Here is a 24,760-nt window from a genome sequence, read left to right as displayed (position 1 = left end):
GGATGGAGGTAGCAGAAAATGTGTCCTTCACAAATATAGATGGATGAATGATTACCTGATGGAAAAGGAACCTGACATAATGGGAATTGTGGAGACAAAATTGAAAGGTCCATTACCACCCAACAGTGTAGGGCATGGTGTATATCATTATTGGATTAGAAACAGAGAAGTAAAACAAGGTGGTGGAGTTATGTTCCTGACTAAGAAGGATATAAATGTGAGGAATGTTACATATGGAAAGAATAGAGTGGAAATGATTATGATGGAAATAGAGGACAGGGGCAAAAAGAGCAGGAAGTTTGTGGTAAATTATGTGCCTCCCAAAAACAGCTTCGTTGGAAGGGAGCACAAGAATATGTTAGAAGACACAAGGATAACAGTAAATAAGATAATGGAAGATGGAGGAAGAATGATTATATTGGATGACTTTAATTGTAAGAAATCTGCTGGGAAGAGATGACAGTGAAGGGTAGAGATCACATATGGGAAAATGTACTACTTGATATGATCATAGAGCATACAATGATACAATGGATACAAGATAATACTAAGTATAGAAATGAAGAAGAGCCATCGAGACTGGACCTAATAATTCAGAGCCTGAAATATTGGACAAAATTGAATATAAGACACCAATAAGTGAAAGTGACTGCCGTGAGCGAGTGGCGCTCCGTGGGGTCCCGTTTGTCGAGCCCGCGTTCGGTAGACGTGTGCCCTGTGGAGCAACCGCTGGCTCTAGCCAATCGTTTTGCTCTACTGGAGGATGAAGTGGCTGAAAACCAGTTCTTGGTGGTGGGGGACTCCATGGTGCGAGGCTATGACGACATCATGCAGCGGAAGACTAAGCGACGTTGCAAGCTTGTATGTCAACCGGGCCGTGGGATCGCCAATTGTACCCAGTCCATCAGGGAGCAAGGACGGAAGAACACGGTTACGATTGTTCATACGGGAAGTAACGATGTAGGTAGGGTGAGATCAGATGAGCTTGTTCGGAATTACAAGGTCCTCCTTCAGGAGATGAAGGAACGTGGGGGCCGTCACGTAGTCTGTGGGATCCTCCCGAGGATCTATGCAGGCTCGTGTTGGAACAGAGCCATAGGGATCAATGATAGGATATCGCAGTTGTGCACACAATTGGGATACCACTTTCTTGATCCTTGGTATCGCTTTTCTAGGGGCCATGACCTTTACGCTTCTGATGGGATCCACCTTACCCGCAGAGGCAAAGATGTTCTTACAAACCTCATTGTGGGAGTTTGTAATGAATTAGCTCCTTTTTTAGGGTAGAAGCCCAAAGGGAAGGGGAAATAGAATGTACTTGGGAAAACAGTGTAGAGTATAGCATTAATGTAGAACAATGTGCCTGTATAGGACAAAATATAATTTTAGGATATAATGTCGCTAGAGGACGAAATGTTACATTAGGATGTAATGTCATAGGACAAAATGTCGGAATGGGATGTAATGACAGTGGAGGACAAAAGATCACGATGGGAAGTAATGACAGTGGAGGACAAAATATCACGATAGGATGTAATGATAATGGAGGAGAAAATATCACGGTAGGATATAATGTCAGTGGAGGACAAAATATAATTTTAGGAAGGGATACCGGACAAAATGTCAATGAAGGCCAAAATATCATGATAGGATGTAATGACAGTGGAAGACAAAAGATCACGATGGGATGTAATTATAGGAGGAAAAAATATCACGGTAGGACAAAATATAATTTTAGGAAGGGATGCCGGACATAATGTCAATGAACGACGGGAGGCCGGCGTGAATCACGGTGACATAGGGGGACAAAATGTACAAAAGAGATCGGATGACCGTGATCGACCAGATGTCCGTGATGGGGGAAATGTTAATTTTGATGGGAGAAATGTTAATGAGGCATTGAATGTCAATGAAGGACCAAATAATGATATAGAGCAAGGTATAAATAAAAAACAAAAGGATAATGTAAGACATGATATTGAAACTCAAAATGTGTCAAAAAGAAATAATCACGAGTTTCTTAAAACCGTGTACTTTAATGCTCGTAGTATTAGGAACAAATTTCAAGAAATACAGGCGTATGTCAAAAGCGAAAATGTCGATATGGTAGGAATAACTGAGACATGGTTAAATGGTACAGAGTTCGAAGCTGAATTTAATATTGCGGGATTTAAACACTTTCATCAGGATAGAAACCAAAAGAAAGGTGGGGGTGTTCTGTTGTACGTTAAAAACAATGTTCATGCTTGTGTTTTAGAGAAAATGAAACAGGATGCATATGATAGTTTGTGGGTTGAGTTAACCCAAACAAATGGGAAAAAATGAATGTAGGTGTAATATATAGGCCAAAGACATTATCATAAGCAGACGACAAACTGTTATTTCAAGAACTGTCTAGTTTCTGCAACCGGGATTTATTGATAATGGGTGATTTCAATTTTACTGACATTGATTGGATGGCCCTGGAACATGGCCATATAGGTAGTCGCTTGATTGATTTTCTTGGTGACAATTACTTAATTCAGCATGTAAAAGAGCCCACAAGATATGGAAACTTAGTCGATCTATTGATCACTAGCCGCGAAAGCATGCTAACTGATGTAGAAGTCGGTGCAACTGTTGCAAATAGCGATCACAACTTAGTTAGATTCAAACTCCTAAACAATTTTAGAATAGATACTTGTGTTTCTAAAATACCTGATTTCAGTAAAGCTCAGTTCATAGAACTACGTCAGGAGCTTCAGCTTACAGATTGGGAGGCAAAATTAAACGAAAGACCTGTAGATCAGATGTGGGAAATATTTCAAAATACGCTCACTAAGATGATTCAAACTTACATTCCTTTTAAGGACAGACGTCCCCCAAATCAGGCTCGCCCAAAGTGGCTCGACAAGGAAACTGAAAAAAGTATTGCTAAAAAGAGACGGGCTTATAAGAAATATAAGTGCTCGGGTGCATCTAATGATTATGAAAGTTATGTATCAATACAGAGAGATTTTAAGAAGACAATAAGAAAAAGAAAACAATACGAAATTAACATTGCTGATAAATCCAAAGAGAATCCCAAAGAATTCTATAGTTACATTAGAGATAAAAAGGTTGTTAGGAATCACATCATTCCACTATTATCTGCTGACGGTCAACTTGAATATTCAAATGAAGGAATGTGTAATATCTTAAACAATTATTTTAGCTCGGTATTCGTAAACGAAACACCTCAAAGTGAATTCCAAACTGAAACCTGTGAAAAGTCTAGGGTGAACTTACTCACTACGGTAAATATAACAAAAGAAAAAATTAAAAGGTGTATAGATAAACTCAAAGTTGATAAAACACCAGGGCCTGACGGTTGGCATCCAAGAATCTTAAAGGAAATGAAAAATGAGATTGTTGTTTCATTAGAAATTATTTTCAAGAAATCCATCATATCCGGAGATGTCCCAAGAGAATGGAAGCTAGCTAACGTTACTCCCATATTCAAAAAAGGTGACAAAAAGAAACCAAATAACTATAGGCCTATAAGTTTGACTTCAATCGTAGGAAAAATAATGGAAACTATCATCAGAGATGCTATCGAACATCATTTAGAAAGTAACCGTTTGATAAATGATAGCCAGCATGGTTTCAGACGGAAACATTCTTGCGTGACTAACTTACTCGAATTGTACAACACAGTTATCTCGAATTATGACAAAAGAAACAATATAGATTTAATATATCTAGACTTTGCAAAAGCTTTTGATAACGTCCCACACGAAAGACTACTTACTAAATTAGCTTTGCATGGAATAAGTGGTAGCCTATTAGATTGGACTAGTAATTGGTTGAATGGTCGAAAACAGAGAGTTGTTTTAAATGGAAAAAACTTCTGGATGGAAAAGTGTTGCAAGTGGAGTTCCTCAGGGTTCCGTTCTTGGGTCACTTCTACTCATAGTATATATAAATGATATAGACCATGGACTAAAATCTACTGTTTCCAAATTTGCTGATGATACAAAATTGTGCGGAGTGGCAAATGATCACTCAAACCAATTAGATATTCAAGAAGATTTAGATAAATTACAGCAATTTTCTGAAAAGTGGCTAATGAAATTTAACACAAGTAAATGCAAGGTAATGCACATAGGTAAAAATAACTAAGTACGATTACTAGTTATTTGGAAATTCGTTAACAAAAGTGGATAGTGAAAAAGATCTCTGCGTAATTATCAATAACGACCTCAAATCATCCAAGCAGTGTATTTCAGCCTCTGAGAAAGCAAACAAGATTCTGGGACTGATTGCGCGATCTTTTGATTTCAAAAGTCCATCACTCAACAAGCTATATAAATCGTTAGTTCGTCCACATTTGGAATATGCTGTTTCCGTATGGTCACCGAATCTCATTAAAGACTGACAGACTGCAAAAAGTACAACGGCGAGCCACAAAACTTATTCCAAATATCAAAAATAAATCATACGAAAATCGACTAAAACACATGAATCTGTTTTCCCTAAAAAAGCGTAGACTCAGAGGTGACTTGATACAGGTCTTTAAGATTTTAAAGGGAATTGACATCAAAAGTGACAAAATTTTCGCATTGAATGAGAATCAGACAAGAAACAATGGTCTCAAACTGTCCGGAAATAGATTCAATTTGGAAGTAGGTAGAAACATCTTTGCCAACCGTGTAGTTAATGAATGGAATAAACTTCCTGCACAGGTAGTGCAATGTAGTTCAGTTCGAAGCTTTAAGAATCATTTAGATAAATACCTAAGCAAGATGCTGTAATGATTATAATTTATCTTATATTATTTGTTTTTGTTTTGTTATCATTTGTCTGTCTGATTTTCGTTTATTATTAGTTATTATTATTTACTATTTACCTGTTTGTTTATTATTTAACTATACCTATGCATTTATGTATTTTATTTGTTATTTACATTATTATAGTTTTTATCATTTTATTAATATGATTTTTTTTTCGCATCCGACCTAGATATGGATCAAAAGGTCTCCTGTCGGCATGCTCCGCCTTTTTAATCCTTTGGTTATAGAAATGAATATGGTGGAAACGTAGAAAACACCAGACTCAGTAGGTAATTTATTCCCGACGTTTCGAGTCCTGTCCGGGACTCGTCCTCATGGGATACAATGGGATACAGAGATCACATGGTCTTAATATACTAGTAGCTACGCCCGCCGGGGGGACGCGGTAACCTGTCATAGGGGGGGGGGAGAAGGCAGGCGCTATGACCTGGGTCAAGCGAGAGTGTGTGGTGGTGGAGGGGGAGAAGGTAGGCGCTGTGACCTGGGTCAAGCGAGAGTGTGTGGTGGAGGGTCAGGGGGGGAGGGAGAGAAGTGTTACCTGTCAACCTGCTTCTTGCTCCTGCCTATATAGAGTTGAGTGTAATGGACCTGTTGATGCTGTCTTCGTTGGTGGCCCACGCTTCTAAGAACAATCTGCTTCCTTTCTTTTTGTCACTGTATAGAACCTTAGCGCCCTGCCAGTCGAATTCGTGCTGATGCAGTTCCATGTGTTTGTACACTGCCGAACTCTGGTCCTTTCTGCTTACTGCCCTTTGGTGTTCCTGTAGTCTGGTACTAGCCTGCTTTCCTGTTTCCCCCATATATCTCGTCGGGAATAAATTACCTACTCCTGAGTCTGGTGTTTTCTACGTTTCCACCATTATGGTTCCCGGACTCCAGCTTTTTTCGTACATTAGAAATGAATATGTACAAGTGTGCAGAGAAGAGAGAAAATACAAAAAGGATGTCATAGAAAAATGTAAAGATCAACCAAATCTATTTTATATATTTGTAAACAACAAACTGAAAAACAAACAAGAATTAGTGAAACTACGACAAAGATGAATAGAATACACAGAGGAAATAGAAATGGCAGAAATTATGAACAAGAATTTTAATCAGTGTTTACGAGAGAGAACATACAACTTAGAGATGTTGAGTGGGAGGGGAAAGTCACCCCTATGAAAGAGATAGAAGTAACGAAGAATGCAATAATGAACTACTTGAGTAATCTCGATGTTAGAAAATCACATGGTCCAGATGACATGGCAAAATGGATTTTGAGAGAATGCAGGATCGAACTAACAGACAAAATACATAGTCTAATAAGCAATTCATTGAAGGAAGGAGAAGTTCCAGAGGATTGGAAAAGAGCAAATATAGTACCAATATATAAAGGGGGAAACAAAGAAGATCCTACAAACTATAGACTGGTCTCTCTTACAAGTACGGTAGCTAAAATTTGTGAAGGAATGGTCAAAATTAGATGGGTAAAGCATTTGGGAAAAAAAAAAAGTACTAAATCTGAGGCAGTTTGGATTTTGACAAAGAAGATCATGTGTCACAAACTTGATGTGTTTCTATTCAAGACTAATAGATACAATACAAGAAAGAGATGGATGGACTGATTGCGCATTTCTAGACCTGAAAAAAGCTTTTGATATGGTGCCACATAAGAAATTGCTAAAGAAATTAGAAACTACAGGAGGAATACAGGGCAAACTGCTGAAGTGGATGGAAGACTTCTTGCATGAAAGGAAAATGAGAGTGGTGATAAGAGACAAACATTCCAATTGGGATGAAGTGATTAGTGAAGTTCCACAAGGAACAGTTTTGGTCCCAATAATGTTTGCTATATATACTAATGATATGGATGAAGGAATTGAAAGTTATATGAGTTTCTTTGCAGATGATGCAAAAATGTTGAAAAAAGTGAGCACTGAAGAAGATTGTGATTTGCTGCAGAGTGATCTCAATAAAGTATGGGAATGGAGTAGGAAGTGGGAGATGGAATTCAACATTAAGAAGTGTAGTACAGTAAGTCCTCGTTATATGATACATATGTGTTCCTGAAAACCTTACCGCAAATTGAAATTACCGTATACTGAACCCATTATAACATGTAATAATAGGATATGGCAGACTTACCTTCTCTGTGCTCTTTCCTCTTCAAAACACGAGCGGATACTGAATCTGTGAATTTTTCTTACTGCAAATAGAATCGATGGTGGTAATTACTAAATACCATAACTGTGAATTTACCGGATAAAGAATTACCGTATAAGGAGGACTCACTCTATAATGGAATTTGGAAGAAGTAAAAAAAGAATAGTGGGATCATATACATTGGAAGAGGAAGAAATTAAAAAAAAGTGGAAAAAGAGTAGGACCTCGGAGTCATTATTATGAATAATATGTCCCCTGAGAAACACATAAACAAAAAATTTGGAGAAACTTTTAATCTAATAAGATCAAAGTGGCAATTACATACCTAGATGAAGAAATGGTGGAAAAAAATACTAGTCACTTTGATAAGACCAAAATTGGAGTATGCAGTGACGATGTGGTCACCAAGTACAAAAAAATGTATAACAAAACTTGAAAGAATACAAAGAGCAATAAAGAAATTGGCACCAACACTCTCAGAACTATCATATGAGGAGAGGCTGGCAAAATTTGAACTACAGACATTGGAGCAAAGAAGAGTGAGAGGAGACTTGGTAACTATTTATAGAATCATGAAATGCATGGAAATTATTGATAGAGAGGATCTAATAAGATGGGATGGTAGGGATACAAGAGAACATGTAAAGAAAATCAAGAAAGACAATTATAGAAGAGATCTGAAAAAGAACAGTTTTCCCCACAGGATAATAGATGCTTGGAACAAGTTAGATGAAAATGTGGTGTGTGCAAAAACGATACATGAATTTACAATCTAGATAAAATGAGATGTGAAGATGGGACACCACGAGCATAGGTACCCTTCCCATAAAATACAACTAGGTAAATGCACATCTCACAAACTTGATGTGTTTCTATTCAAGACTAATAGATATAATACAAGAAAGAGATGGATGGGCTGATTGTGCCTTACTGGACCTGAAAAAAGCTTTTAATAAGGTGCCACATAAGAAATTGCTCAAGAAATTAGAAACTACAGGAGGAATACAGGGCAAACTACTTAAAAGGATGGAAGACTTCTTGCATGAAAGAATAATGAGAGTGGTGATAAGAGACAAACATTCCAATTGGGATGAGGTGACTAGTGGAATTCCACAAGGAACAGTTTTGGCCCCAATAATGTTTGCTATTTATGTTACTGACATGAATGAAGGAATTGAGAGTTATATGAGCTTCTTCGCAGATGATGCAAAAATGTTGAAAAAAAGTGAGCACTGGAGAAGATTGTGATTTGCTGCAGAGTGACCTCAATAAAGTATGGGAATGGAGTAGGAAGTGGGAGACGGAATTCAACATTAAGAAGTGTAGTATAATGGAATTTGGAAGAAAAAAAAAATAGTGGGATCATATACATTGGGAGAGGAAGAAATTAAAAAAGTGGAAAAAGAGAAGGACCTAGGAGTCATTATCATGAATAATATGTCCCCTGAGAAACATAAATAAAATTTTGGAGAAACTTATTATCTAATAAGATCAAAGTGGCATTTACATACCTGAATGAAGAAATGGTGAAGAAAATACTAGTCACTTTGATTAGACCAAAATTGGAGTATGCAGCGATGGTGTGGTCACCAAGTACAAAAAAAAAAAAAAAAATAAATAAAGTATAACAAAACTTGAAAAAATACAAAGAACAATTGCAAAATTAGCACCAACACTTTCTGAACTATCATATGAGGAGAGGCTGGCAAAAATTGAACTACAGACATTGGAGTTAAGAAGAGAGAGGAGACTTGATAACTATTTATAGAATCATGAAAGGTATAGAAATTGATAGAGAGGATCTAATAAAATGGGATGGTAGAGATACAAGAGGAGAAAGAAAATAAAAAAAGGACAATTATAGAAGAGACCTGAAAAAGAACAGCTTTCTTCACAGGATAATAGATGTTTGGAACAAGCTAGATGAAAATGTGGTGTGTGGAAAAACAATACATGAATTTAAATATAGGCTAGATAAAACGAGATATGAAGACGGTACACCACGAGCATAGCTCCCTTTCCTGTAAAATACAACTCGGTAAATACACACACACAAATATATATATACAGACGCTCCTCAACTTTCGTTTTAGTTACGTTCCGAACGGCCGAACGTAAGTTGAAAATGAACGTAAGTTGTTACTGTACTATACATCCGTAAATTCTATTACCGTATCTTATAAAACACCCCTAAATAATTAATTATACACATAACATTGTAAAATAATAACATTAATTTCAAATAAATTAAATTCAAGCAACATAAATTGAGATGGTGGAGGAGGAGGCAAGGCATGTTCAGTTTGTCGTTTGTGCAATGTAAACAATGGACGCAGCGTCATGCACAAGTATCGTTTGAACTACGGAGAGCGCGCTAAACTAAAAAATTCACTAAAAAAAAATTTTTTTTACAATTTTTTTTTTAAAGTCAGTTCAAACGTAAAATCGAAAAAACGTAAAACGAATGAACGTAAGTAGAGGAGCGTCTGTACATATATATGTATTTACCTAGTTTTATTTTATGGGACTGGAGCTATGCTTGTGTTGACCCGTTTTTGTATCTCTCTACATCTAGTTTGCTTTTGAATTCGTGTATATTTCTGGCATTAACTGTTTCACTGTTCAATTTGTTCTAGACGTCAATCACCCTGTGTGGGAAACTGTTCTTTTTCAGGTCTCTTCTGTAACTGTCTTTGCATGTCCTCTTGTTTCTCTTTTGTCCCATTTTAATAGGTCATCTCTATCAAGAACTTCCATTCCTTTCATAATTCTAAAGATGGTCAACAAATCGCCTCTCTCCCTTCTCTGCGCTACTGTTATCAGTTGTAATTCCTCCAATCTTTGTTCATATGTCAAATTTGATAGTGTAGGTGCCTTCTTGGTCACTGCTCTCTGGATTCTTTCTAATTTCTTTGTGCTTGGTGCCCACAATGATATAGCATATTCTAGTTTTGGTCTTATCAATGCAACAATTAATTTCTTAGCCATCTCTTCATCCATGTAGTCGAAGGCCACTTTCATAGATCTTAACAGATTGTAAGTCTCTCCAAATATCTTGTTTACATGTTCGTCAGGAGTCAAGTCACTTGAGATGATTACTCCTAGGTCCCTCTCTGAGTTAACTTTTTTCACTTCTTTATCTCCAATCATATAGTTTCCTGAGACTCTATTTTGGGTTTTTCCAAACTCCATTATGCTACATTTCTTGTTGTTGAAATTCATTTCGTATTTCTGACTCCATTCCCATACATCTTCTAACGATCTGCAATCTTCTTCTGTTTTCACTCTCTTGAGCAATAAATTTTGCATCGTCGGCAAAGAAGTTCATGTAACAGATGCAAGGATTAATATTTACTTATACTGTAAATATTGAAAAGCTTCTTTTGGGAACACAATACAAGCATGCCTACATGCCAAAGCTAGTACTAAGGATTACAAAGGAGGAGCATGCCGACAGGAGACCTTTTGGTCCATATCAAGGTCGGATGCGAAAAAAAATCATAATGAATTAATAAATAAAAACTATAATAATGTAAATAACAAATAAAATACATAAATAAATACATAGGCATAGTTAGATAATAAACAAACAGGTAAAAAGTAAATAATAATGAATTGACATATAACTAATAATAAATGAAAATCAAAAGAGACAAATGATAACAAAACAAAAACAAATATGAAATAAATTATAATCATTACAGCATCTTCCTTAGGTGTTTATCTGATTCTTAAAGCTTCGAACTGAACTACATTGCACTACCTGTGCAGGAAGTTTATTCCATTCATTAACTATACGGTTGGCGAAGTTGCTTCTACCCACTTCCAAATTGAATCTATTTCCGGACAGTTTGAGACCATTGTTTCTTGTCTGATTCTCATTCAATGTGAAAATTGTCACTTTTGATGTTGTCAATTCCCTTTAGAATTTTAAAGACATGTATCAAGTCACCTCTGGGTCTACGCTTTTTTAGAGAAAACAGATTCATGTTTTAGTCGATTTTTGTATGATTTATTTTTGATATTTGGAATCAGTTTTGTGGCTCGCCGTTGTACTTTTTCCAGTCTGTCAATGTTTTTAATGAGATTCGGTGACCATAGGGAAACAGCATATTCCAAATGTGGACGAACTAACGATTTATATAGCTTGTTCATGAGTGATGAACTTTTGAAATCAAAAGATTGCGCAGTCCTAGAATCTTATTTACTTTCTCAGAGGCTGAAATACACTGCTTGGATGATTTAAGATTGTTACTGATAATTACGCCGAGATCTTTTTCACTATTCACTTTTGTTAACGAATTTCCAAATAACTTGTAATCGTACTTAGTTATTTTTACCTATGTGCATTACCTTGCATTTACTTGTGTTAAATTTCATTAGCCACTTTTCAGACCATTGCTGTAATTTATCTAAATCTTCTTGAATATCTAATTGATTTAAGTGATCATTTGCCATTCCACACAGTTTTGTATCATCAGCAAATTTGGAAACAGTAGATTTTAGTCCATGGTCTATATCATTTATATATACTATGAGTAGAAGTGGCCCAAGAACGGAACCCTGAGGAACTCCACGTAACATTTTTTCCTTCTAGAAGTTTTTCCATTTAAAACAACTCTATGTTTTCGACCATTCAACCAATTACTAGTCCAACTTAATAGGCTACCACTTATTCTGTGTAAAGCTAAGTTAGTGAGTAGTCTTTCGTGTGGGACGGTATCAAAAGCTTTTGCAAAGTCTAGATATATTAAATCTATATTGTTTCTTTTGTCATAATTCGAGATAACTGTGTTGTAGAATTCGAGTTAGTCACGCAAGAATGTTTCCGTCTGAAACCATGCTGGCTATCATTTATCAAACGGTTACTTTCTAAATGATATTCGATAGCATCTCTGATGATAGTTTCCATTATTTTTCCTATGATTGAAGTCAAACTTATAGGCCTATAGTTATATGGTTTCTTTTTGTCACCTTTTTTGAATATGGGAGTAACGTTAGCTAGCTTCCATTCTCTTGGGACATCTCCGGATATGTTGGATTTCTTGAAAATAATTTCTAATGGAACAACGATCTCATTTTTCATTTGCTTTAAGATTCTTGGATGCCACCCGTCAGGCCCTGGTGTTTTATTAACTATGAGTTTCTCTATACACCTTTTAATTTTTTCTTTTGTTATATTTACCGTGGTAAGTTTACCCTAGACTTTTCACAGGTTTCCATTTGGAATTCTCTTTGAGGTGTTTCGTTTACGAATAACGAGCTAAAATAATTGTTTAAAATATTACACATTCCTTCATTTGAATATTCAAGTTGACCGTCAGCAGATAATAGTGGAATGATGTGATTCCTAACAACCTTTTTATCTCTAATGTAACTATAGAATTCTTTGGGATTCTCTTTGGATTTATCAGCAATGTTAATTTCGTATTGTCGTTTTCTTTATTGTTTTTTTTTTTTTAAATCTCTTTGTATTGATACATAACTTTCATAGTCATTAGATGCACCCGAGCACTTATATTTCTTATAAGCCCGTCTCTTTTTAGCAATACTTTTTTCAGTTTCTTTGTCGAGCCACTTTGGGCGAGCCTGATTTGGGGGACGTCTGTCCTTAAAAGGAATGGAAGTATGAATCATCTTAGTGAGTGTATTTTGAAATATTTCCCACATCTGATCTTTCGCTTAATTTTGCCTCCCAATCTTTAAACTGATCAAAGCTCCTGACGTAGTCCTATGAACTGAGCTTCACTGAAATCAGGTATTTTAGAAACACAAGTACAGACGCTCCTCTACTTACGTTCATTCGTTTTACGTTTTTTCGATTTTACGTTTGAACTGACGGAAAAAAAAAAAAAAATATTGTAATTTTTTTTGAGTGAATTTTTTAGTTTACCGCGCTCTCCGTAGTTCAAACGATACTTGCGCATGACGCTGCGTCCATTATTTACATTGCGCAGACGACAAACTGAAAATGCCTTGCCTCCTCCTCCATCTCAATTTATGTTGCTTGAATTTAATCTATTTGAAATTAATGTTATTATTTTACAATGTTATGTGTTTAATTAATGATTTAGGTGCGTTTTATATGATACGGTAATAGAATTTACCGATGTATAGTACAGTAACAACTTACGTTCATTTTCAACTTACGTTCGGCCGTTCGGAACGTAACTAAAACGTAAGTTGAGGAGCGTCTGTATCTATTCTAATTTTATTTAGGAGTTTGAATCTAAGTTGTGATCGCTATTTGCAACAGTTGCACAGCCTTCTACATTAGTTAGCATGCTTTCGCGGCTATTGATCAATAGATCGACTAAGTTTCCATATCTTGTGGGCTCTTTTACATGCTGAATAAAGTAATTGTCACCAAGAAAATCAATCAAGCGACTACCTATATGGCCATGTTCAAGGGTCATCCAATCAATGTCAGTAAAATTGAAATCACCCATTATCAATAAATCCCGGTTGCAGAAACTAGACAGTTCTTGAAATAACAGTTTGTCGTCTGCTAATGATAATGTCTTTGGCCTATATATTACACCTACATTCATTTTTTTCCCCATTTGTTTGGGTTAACTCAACCCACAAACTATCATAAGCATCCTGTTTCACTTTCTCTAAAACACAAGCAGCAGTTATTTTTCTAAATTTCCTACAGATGTTACTGTGTGGATAAAGATGGCAACCGGATCTTTGGGGAAGCATTGGCGGTAGATGCAGACAACATGAACTGTGGTATGATCTAACTTTTCTTCTTAAAACACAATACCTAAAAATATTCTGTTTTATATTCCCACAATCAAGGATAGTTTTCATTTTCGTTCCTTTATTATAGGCAAAAATATTTATTATAAGCCTGTGAGACGCCAAAAATCACTAACTGGTAAAAGTTGACTCCCTATTGGTGGCCAAAAAACCTAGAAAATTATCATATTGGTGTAAAAGTTGGCCCTACTTTTCAGGCCCACTGTAATGCATCAAAAGTGGTGAAGCAGTAATCCCTCTTATAACCCATAATTTTTCACCCTTACTTTTTTATAACCTGTCTTACCATATATACAGCATCACATCAGTCTATTGTTACATTTCTCAGCTGTTTTGCTAAATGAAAATTTATAGCCTTGGTTATAATTAAGATATATTGTTCACATCTAACCAGTTATAACCTTGGTAATTAAGCTACTTTGTTCAAGTCTATAACCAGGTTACTAGTATAGTAAATCTGGTCTATGAAACAAGTCTCCATAGCTCTGAATGCAAGGTGATTTGTGCTATAAGGGTCTGGGATGAGCTCAACCCAAATGCCTAGCTCAAAAATGTGCTTTTGGGGCTATGGAGACTGTTGTTTTTTAGACATATATTATTTTTTTTTCTTTTGTTCATATTTTTCATACTGATCTGGCTTTTATTCTAACTCATTCCAATCACATATCTAACCCCTTTGAAAAAGAAAGCATGTATATATGAGTAGACCCTCTAACTTCAGCTTAAAAATATATACTATTACTCAAGGATATACATTTATTCAATACTACATAGTGATGAATTATTCTTGGTGATCTATTTGGGGATGAATATTCTGGAAACTAACTGTCCAGTGACTAGCTGTCCTAGAGACTTTTTACCCAAGGCCATAGTAAAATTACACCATATTTAACTAATCTTTAAAATCTGCAGTAGGCTAATCCAGATATGAAAACCTTGAAATCAGTTGGCCAATCTCTAGCCTCAATTCTTTCTTGTAGATCCATAGATCAGAATAATGTAGTCACAGGTACTGGGTTGGCCCATACATTAGCAAATAAAACTCTCTGAAAATATTCCAGCTTGTAAAGTTCTTCAGTTTGATTACTAAAATATTTACAGAATGTTCGAGGTACTGGAATGAGATAGACGAGGACCAATTATCTTCTGGAATGCGATGTTTGACAAATGGCAACTTTGATGCACTTCAGTGCATTAATAATGTTTGCTTCTGCTTTGATAGTGACTCACAAACCCTGACATCTGGCCCCATACCAATGAACATTTTGATTTATTTGGACTGTTGTAAGTAACAAGTGTTTCATAGGACTTACAGTTGCTCCTAAACTGGAAAGTCAGATTATTCTGATATAACCCTTGTTACTATTCATATTTTTCTCCAATTTCATAGTCTACCTATATACCAAGGTCCCTTACAAGGGAGGAAGCCAAGTCAAAAGGTAAGTACCCACTCCCATCCATCCCATCCTGTGTCTTGCTGCATTGCTTCTGACCTAGGGCAGTGGTTGGGATACAGTATTTAATTGAATTCAGGAATGTCAATGTTACTTCTATTTTTAGTCTTCATTCTGGTCTTCCTAGGACATATAAATGGTTCCCCTAAATCTCAATGTCATTTTAATACTTTTAGGATATCCATTTCATATAAATTTGATCCTTAGTGGGTTTTGTATATATACTGTACCAGTACTGTATTCAGGTGGGTCCTTCTGTGCATTTTTTTTACCACTAATCTTTGTACTTTATCTGACTTCATCACTTCTCTACTGACCAACTTTTTATGGAGTTCTGTTCTATTTATCTTATATTCCTGAATACTTTTTTCTTTTTCTTTTCCCCAGGCACTGGGTGGAATTTCTAATCTGATATCTTGCATTTCTTTTTGACTCGTATATTTTTTCTTCCACCTCACATCACCATATTTAGTCACTTCCATTTCATATCACTGCATCTACTTAGTATGTTTAACCACTTTTCATTTTTCTCTATTCCTTTGTTAAAGTTCTTAATTTCTTCCTTTTGTATGTTTATCATATTGTAATGAGCAGGAAAAGAGTTATATTCTCCATTGTGTAAATGGTCACTAGAGATGACTGTGGTGTAATCAGTAAGCACACCTGTCCAGACAGCAGGATGTCCCAGGCTCAATTCCTGGGCAGTGCCAGCTTTTCAGTCACACTCCCTATCATATATGGTGCAGTGAGTAGGACCCCTGCAATGGTGCACATTCCCAGACTGGTGGGGCCCAGGGAAAGGAGATGTGCCAGTGGTCACTAGAGGTGACTATGGTGAAATTGGTAAGCATGCCTGGCTGGACAGTGGGATGTCCCAGGTTTGATTCCAGGGCAGTGCCAGCTTTTCAGTGATGCTCCCTATCACACATCCATTATACCTCAACTTTGAAATTGCTTATAGATTTGGTCTGGGTAATATTAGCTTCTAATTTATTCTTGGAGATGATGCATCTGTATGGAAAACTGTATTTCTTGAAATCCTTCATTTTTTTTCCCCATGATCTTGAGAGGATCATCCATCCCATACCAAAAATATTTCCTCCAGTTTTATCTGTTCCCTTTAATGGCCTGACTACTATGAACATGTCATCTCTTTCCCTCAAGTAAAAACTTTTGACAACCCTTATATGGCTTTCCCCTATCCAATACAACCACATCCCACAACACTTCTATGTCTGGGACAGCATGACAGTGCAAGGAGGAGATGACTCGTGGGGCAATGTACTGCTAGATATGACCATGGAGTACACAATGACCCAATGGGTCCGTGAAAACACAAGGTACAGAAATAATGAAGAGCCATCGAAACTAGATCTAATATTTACAACAGAGCCTGAAATAGTGCATAAAGTCCAGTATGAGACACCAATTGGAAAGAGTGACCATGTACTCATCGAAACTATACTAAAGGAAGAAATAGACATAGAGAGGAACGAAAAGCATAGGAAAGGAAGACTGAGGTACAACAAAACAGACTTTACAAAACTAAAGACATTCTTCCGGAATGCAAACTGGGAAATATTTTACAGGGAAGAAACAACAGTGGAAGAGAAATGGAATATATTGATGGAAAACTACAATGAAGGGGTAAACAGGCATGTACCAAGACAAAAGCGAGAGAGAGAGTACATTAAATGTTGGTTCAACAAAAGATGCAGTAAGGCAAAAGACAGAAGGGACAAAGCTTGGAAAAAGTGGAGAAAAGACAAAAAACAAAGCAAATGGCAAATTTATGTTAACTATAGAAATGAGTATGTTAATGTGAGAAGAGAGGAGAAAAGGAACCATGAGAAGGATATTATAGACAAATGCAAAGAGCAACCCAAACTATCGGTATGTGAATGGTAAACTTAAAAACAAACAGGAATTGGTGAAACTATGCCAAGGAAACATAGAATACACAGAAGATTTAGAGATGGCCGAAGTCATGAACAATCACTTTAAATCTGTTTTCACCAGAGAGAAAATACCAAATTGTGACATAGATAAAAACAAGAAATCTCCCCTCATGAATGAGTTTACAGCATCACTAAAGGAAATATCAGAACATTTATCAAGGCTGGATGTCAGAAAATCACATGGCCCGGACGGTATTGCAAATTGGATTCTAAAGGAGTGCAAAGAAGAACTAACAGACAAAATACACATCTTAATAAACAGCTCACTCAAAGAAGGAAAGATACCCGAGGACTGGAAAAACGCTAACATTGTACCAATACACAAAGGAGGAAACAAAGAAGAACCCACCAACTATAGGCCAGTATCACTAACAAGCACCATAGCTAAAATTTGTGAGAAAATAATCAAGAATAGATGGGTAAAACATCTGGAAGACAATGACATATTAAACCCAAGACAATTCGGATTCAGACAAGGAAGATCATGCTCCACAAACTTAATATGCTTTTACTCAAGACTAATAGACATAGTGCAAGAAAGAAATGGATGGGCTGATTGTGCATTCCTAGACTTGCAAAAAGCCTTTGACAAAGTACCACACAGAAAACTACTAAAAAAACTGGAACACATAGGAGGAATACAGGGAAACCTACTAAAATGGATAGAGGACTTTCTGACTGGTAGAAAGATGAGAGTAGTGCTCAGAGAAAAATATTCAGACTGGAAAGAGGTGATCAGTGGAGTACCGCAAGGATCTGTGCTGGCACCAATAATGTTTGCTATCTATATGAATGACATGGATGAGGACGTGAACTGCTACATGAGCTTCTTTGCCGATGACGCCAAACTGCTAAGGAAAATAGAAACTGATGAGGACTGTGAAGCACTGCAAGAAGACCTAAATAGGGTATGGAACTGGAGTCAGAAATGGGAAGTGGACTTTAATACTAAGAAGTGTAGCATAATGGAGTTTGGAAAAAGCAAAAACAGAATATCAGGAAAATATACAATTGGAACCAAAGAAGTAAAGAAAGTAGGATCCGAAAAAGATTTGGGAGTAATTATCACGAACGACTTGTCCTATGATATACAGATTAACAAAATTGTCGGGGAGACTTACAACTTGCTAAGATCAATAAAAGTGGCGTTTACATACTTGGACGAAGACATGATGAAAAAAATATTGGTTACATTGATAAGGCCTAGATTAGAGTATGCAGCGACATTGTGGTCCCCCAGTACCAAAAAGAATATAAAGAAAATAGAAAGAATCCAAAGAGCAGCTACAAAAATGGCACCTGCACTTGCAAACCTATCATACGAGGAGAGATTGGCTAAACTGGAGTTACCGACACTGGAGCAAAGAAGAGAGAGAGGTGACCTATTGACCATCTACAGAATCATGAAAGGCACAGAGGTACTCGATAGTGAGAACTTACTTAACTGGGACAAAAGAAACACAAGAGGACATGGAAAGAAAATAAAAAAACATAGCTATAGAAGAGTACTGAAGAAAAACAGTTTTCCTCATAGAGTTTTGGACACTTGGAACAAACTGGACAATGGAATAGTATGCGCAAAAACCATTCATGAGTTTAAAAACAAACTAGACACTGCAAGATACAAAGGCGGGACATCACGAGCATAGCTCCCCTTCCCGCAAAATACAACTAGGTAAATACACAACATCAACATATTACAACACAACATTGACGGTATTAACACGAAAAAACATGAACTCGAACACTTTCTTAAACAACACAACATACACATTGCAATTATACAAGAAACAAAACTAAGACACTCACACAAAACACCATCAGACAAGACTGGACTGACAGCAATGGTGGTGGACTCATCACCCTGATCCACCACTCCATCTGTTTTGTGGACACAAGTGCCACAACCAAAATTCTCCTCCCTACCACAGATAACACTACAGAAATCCAATCCATTCGAATCCGCAAAGGCAACAAATCAACACTGACAATAGTTAACATGTACATTCCCACCCCCAGTTCCAAACACCTTCAGGCCTCAATTTAGTCAACTAGCCTCAATCCCCAATCTGATCATGGGTGGGTGACTTCAACGCCAAGTTGTCTGCCTGGTATGTCGACAACCCTGACACAGACAGAGGGCTTGATATACAGACTCAGTTTGACTCATTGACTATCATGAACAACACATAATCATACACATATCCCACACCAAGCCCTCTACACTCCCTCCTCTCCTGATATCACCTTTTGCTCCCCCTGCCTAACCCCAACAACATCATGGAGAGTGGTCAGAACCCTTGGTTCTGACCACCTTCCAATCATCATCACCACCAAAACAAGATGCAACCCAGTTGGCCACAGACACACATACACCAATTACAAGAGAGCTAACTGGGAAGCTTTTACTGAAGAGACAGAACAACATTTTGAAACACTTAACAGTACACCAATCACAAACATAAACAATGCTGTGCACACTTTTAATACAACCATACAAAACGCAGACAAGAGATACATCCCTAGAGGCAACAGAAAATCATACAACCCCAACTTCACACCAGAAATCCAAGGTCTCATCAGACAACGAGACACACTTAAACACAATACCCCCACACCTATCCCTCAAAACATAGCAGACCAAATACAAACACTAAACACTGTGATTGCCAATAAAATACACAAACAAAAAACACAAAATTGGTAAAACTTTATCAATACACTTGATCACAAAACAAACACCAGCAAATTGTACAAAACACTCAACAGCATTACACTATCCAACAGTAACACAACACGCTCTCACGCAGCAATAATCACAACAACAGACAATCTACCCTCAAACAGACAACAAGCAAACACACTCAAAAATCACTTTGCACAGACAAGCCATCTCACTTCTCACCCTGACAACCGACACATTATTCGACGTAAGAAAGACTTTCCCACAGACTCAGACTATACACCCTTCATAGACAGTCAGACAAAACACATAATACATAATCTCAAGCACTCATCTGCCTGTGGCCCTGATAACATAAGTAACATCCACCTAAAACACATTGGACCACAAGGTATATACGCATTCACAAACATTGCAAACTACAGCTATTCACACAACACTATACCCGACATCTGGAAGCATGGTAAAATAATCACCGTTCCAAAACCGAACAAAGACCCAACAATCCCAACATCACACTTCTCTGCATTCCCTCTAAAGTCATTGAATGCCTAATACTTCAACTTGTCTCACCACATATTCCCCTTGCTGACTCACAACACGGTTTTAGGCCACTACACTCCACAAACACTCTTCTGATAAACCTTACACAAAGAATTTTAGATGGCATCAATTCTGATAGGCCCCACCACAGAACACTTCTCATAACATTAAACATTAGTAAAGCTTTTGATGCTATCCCTCGCCACAACCTAACAAATAAAATATATAACACAGACATGCACAATAACACCAAAAGATGGCTGGCCAATTATTTGGCAGGTAGGAATGCTTATGTGTCATATAATGGGCAATCATCGCACATCAGAAACATTAAAAATGGAGTACCACAGGGCTCTGTTCTATCCCCCATGCTCTTTAATCTATACATGCATGACTTACCCACACCAGACACCTCAGAAATACAAATCTCTTCCTACGCAGACGACATAACAATCACATGCACACATCGTAACACAGACAAAGCTGCAGAAATAATCCAGCCATACCTTGATACACTCAACACATGGTTCATCACAAACAGACTCAAAATAGCTCCAACCAAATCTACAGCAACACTTCTCACCAACTGGACAAAAGAACACAAATACATACCTCATCCTTACATCAACAACACTCTAATACCACACACAAACACACCGAAAATTCTTGGTGTAACATACGATACATCCATGTCTTTCAAACAACACATCACAAACATAAAAAACAAATGCACACCCAGACTTAACACACTTAAGGGGGTACGCGACACCTGGAGGTCATTTTCTAAAATATTTAGAGTAAAGAGCTGAAACTTCTCAGGTAAATAGGTATCCATATTGCCTACATTTTAGGTGAAGCAGAATGATGTATGTACACATGTACGTATACCAGTAGCGACATTTAAAAGTGCACAGCACCATAATACGTGGACCAATTTGTTTTATATTTTGGCTATGATTAGTCAGTAGGCACACCTAGGGCCGGTCATTGAGTAATTGAACAATTTCCTTTATACTTTTGCATACAGGCATTTCAATTTTAATGTCTGGCAAAAATCGTGAAAAATAAAAAAAATTTGCTCGTTTCCATTATTACTCCGAACTCTTTCATCCTATTCAAAATATTCGAACGATCGGCCCTAGCAGTTACTAAAAGTAATATTCCCTGTAAGTTTCATCTAAATCTGATGTATATTAGATTTTTTATGATTAAAAAAAAGTAGAAAAATATCGAACGGAGATATGGCAACTTGAAATATGAATATATCTGTAACTTGCTTATAGTTTCACCAATTTGACTGATTTTTTCATGGCTTAATTCTTATCATATAATAAGTAAGTACAGTAAAAATTATCAACATATTTTAATTATAAGTACTTTAAATACTGAAAAAATAAAGTATAAGTATGTCACAGTAGTGACGACGCATAGACGACAACATCATATAATTTGCTTTTTTGCACCTTTGGCGGTTTCTTCATATGAAACCTCTCTGCTGGGGGTCTTCAGGGTATCTAAATCATTGGAAAGAGGTTTATTTTCCAGTAGTGGGCGCCTTCTCTTTCCTCATCAGATTCCCCTCGCCAATCTATGTTGGTAGGGCACCCCCTCCAGCATCATATGATGTCCCTTCTTCTTTCTTCTTCCTGTATAGCCTTGATCTTTTTCCTCTTGCTTTCTTCTTTGGATTTAATCTTCCTCTTTGAATTGTTTAGTCTAATGTTGTCCTTTACCTCTGTCACCGTCACAGAGGTGCAGGTGAGGGCGGTGGTGGAGTGAGAGGTGGTGAGATCTTTAGTCGTCTTTGACTGCTTGCCATCTTTAACTGCTGTTTTTGTCATTGTGATGTTCTTTTGTTCTTTTTGCTACCCATGATGACTGTACTAAAGAGTAATATGTACTAGCTAAAGTAATAGATTGCAATGAGAGCTCATGAGACATGCGTACTTCCCTTTTCAGAGCTAGCCGGGAACTAATGCTTAGTTTCGCACAAAGTTGGCGAAATATTCTCCCTCCACCTTCCTCCCTTCCCCTCCACAATCGTATTGGCCGTTGATACACTGGGCGAGTGTAAATTCAATCAAATTTCAACGTTATTCGCTGCGCCTGAAGGTCCTAAGTGGCACGCCTCCCTCTAGTGTGGGTTGCGCCTTTAAATCTGTCCCTTTAAACCTCACCCAGGACCTTTAAATTGCGCGCGGCTGGAAAATTATTTGTCGGGATTTATTTCTAAGTGGTATATGAACATTTTGAACACAGTTTTGAAAAATGCCATATCTTGACCAAATTCACCCCCCTAGGTGTCGCGTACCCCCTTAAGTCAATCACTGGAACAACATTTGGACAAAACAAAGAAACTAATACAACAATATACAAACAATGCATCCGCTCAGTGATGAATTATGCGAGTCCTGCATGGGCTCCTAATCTCAGCGAGACACACCACAACACCCTTCAAATCATACAAAACAAAGCCCTAAAAACAATTACAGGCTGCACAAATACAACACCTACAGACCATTTCCACCATGAAACAAAAGTCCTCAAAGTCAAGGACCACCTCGACATGAGAGGCACACAAACACTTGCCGCAGCCACCACAAACACTTCACACCCGCTACACTACATAGCAGAACACCCACACACACCAAGAAACATTAAAACAACACCCAAAGACCTGTATCACACACAGATACTCTCTTCTCTTCCTCCATAACCACCAAATACCAGCCTCCGGAAACATATTCATAATTATATCACTCACCGCTCCATTAACACACTGAAAGACAACACACTGCTGCATGCCAGACCCCCTGACATCCACCCTTCTGAATCCTCTCTCCTACGAAAGGACAGAGTTCACCTTGCCAGACTGCGGTGCGGCCACCACCCAGCACTTCTAAGCTACCAGAAGAGGCTGGATGACCGCATTGTGAACAGCTGCCCAGGATGCAACACTTCACCCCATACCATACAACACATAATGGAAGACTGCATTATACACAATCATGCACGCAAACAACACAACATACACTCTATAAAGGATTTGTGGGAAAACCCAGTTTCAGCTGTGGCATTCCTTGGGGAGACGGGACTGCTCGGACAGACAGTGAACGACAACAACAACGACAACATCTCTATGTCAGTCTCTCATGTGCCTTCTCCAAAATCATGAAAAAGCAGAAGACATTCCCTAGTGCCAAAAACTTATCACATGTCTGTACTGGCTCCTTTAATGTTTGTCATATATATAAATGATATAGAAGAGGGAGTAAACTGTTATATAAACTTCTTTGCTGACAATGCCAAATTACTCAAGAGAGTAAGAAGAAGATTGCATATTGCTACAAGAAGACCTACACAAAATATGGGAATGGAGTCAGAAAAGTGAGATGAATTTCAACATTAAAAAATGTAGCATAATGGAATTTGGAATAAGTAACTTACTGAGGTCAATGAAAGTGGCCTTCGACTACATAGATGAGGAGATGGTTAAAAAAATAGTTGTTACACTGATAAGACCTAAACTAGAATATGCTGCAACACTATGGGCACCTAGCACAAAGAACATAAGAAAGTTAGAAAGAATACAAAGAGCAGCGACAAAGATGGCACCTACACTGACAAACCTGACATACGAACAAAGATTGGAAAAATTACATCTGTCATCACTGGAACAGAGAAGAGAAAGAGGCAATTTGTTGACCATTTTCAGAATTATGAAAGGGATGGAAATTCTCGACAGAGACGACTTATTAAAGTGAGACAGAAGAGAAACAAGAGGACACGAAAAGAAACTAAAGAAGGGCAGCTACAGAAGAGACCTGAAAAAGAATAGCTTCCCACATAGAGTGTTTGATGTGTGGAACAAACTGAACGGAGAAACAGTGAATACGATTTTAAGAATAAACTGGATGTGGAGAGATACAAAAACGGGTCACTACGAGCATAGCTCTCGTCCTGTAAAATACAACTAGGTAAATACATGCTGTTCTCCAATTACCACCTGTTTCCATCCTAAGCCTCTCAATTAACACACTCCCATACAACTTACCTGCACAACAGTAACACGAGATTGTCCAAAAGGACAGAAGTGCTGGTAAACTACAGTCTATAGCAAAGACATACATCTTATCAACTACACTTGTAAACACCGGACAAACACGTAAATAAACTATTTGGAGAGACTTAAAACTTATTAAGATCAATAAAAGTGGCCTTCGACTATATGGATGAGAGATGTTTAAGAAAATAATTACTACATTGATAAGAACGAAACTAGAATATGCTATATCAATGTGGGCACCAAGTACAAAGAAAAAACACAAAGAAATTAGAAAGAATCCAAAGAGCGGTGACAAAGATGGCACCCACACTATCAAATTTGACATATGAACAAAG

At 37.3% G+C, this 24,760-nt stretch overlaps 1 protein-coding gene across 2 annotated transcripts in view; it reads left to right on the top strand.

Moving 5' to 3' along the window:
* Nucleotides 1-24,760, top strand: part of LOC143041002 (uncharacterized) — an 82,945-nt gene that overhangs the window by 40,371 nt on the left and 17,814 nt on the right. For both annotated transcript variants that reach the window (XM_076212525.1, XM_076212526.1), the window contains exons 6-7: nucleotides 13,615-13,691; nucleotides 14,823-15,005. In XM_076212525.1, the coding sequence (XP_076068640.1) occupies nucleotides 13,615-13,691; nucleotides 14,823-15,005 (260 nt within the window). The remainder of the gene's footprint in view (nucleotides 1-13,614; nucleotides 13,692-14,822; nucleotides 15,006-24,760) is intronic.

The sequence above is a fragment of the Oratosquilla oratoria genome, chromosome 30 (genome assembly GCF_046742065.1).
Source record: "Oratosquilla oratoria isolate Oo_2021 chromosome 30, ASM4674206v1, whole genome shotgun sequence".
NCBI classification, from domain to species: domain Eukaryota; kingdom Metazoa; phylum Arthropoda; class Malacostraca; order Stomatopoda; family Squillidae; genus Oratosquilla; species Oratosquilla oratoria.
Note: the sequence above shows the minus strand (reverse complement) of the source record. Positions and strands in the feature narration are given on the sequence as shown.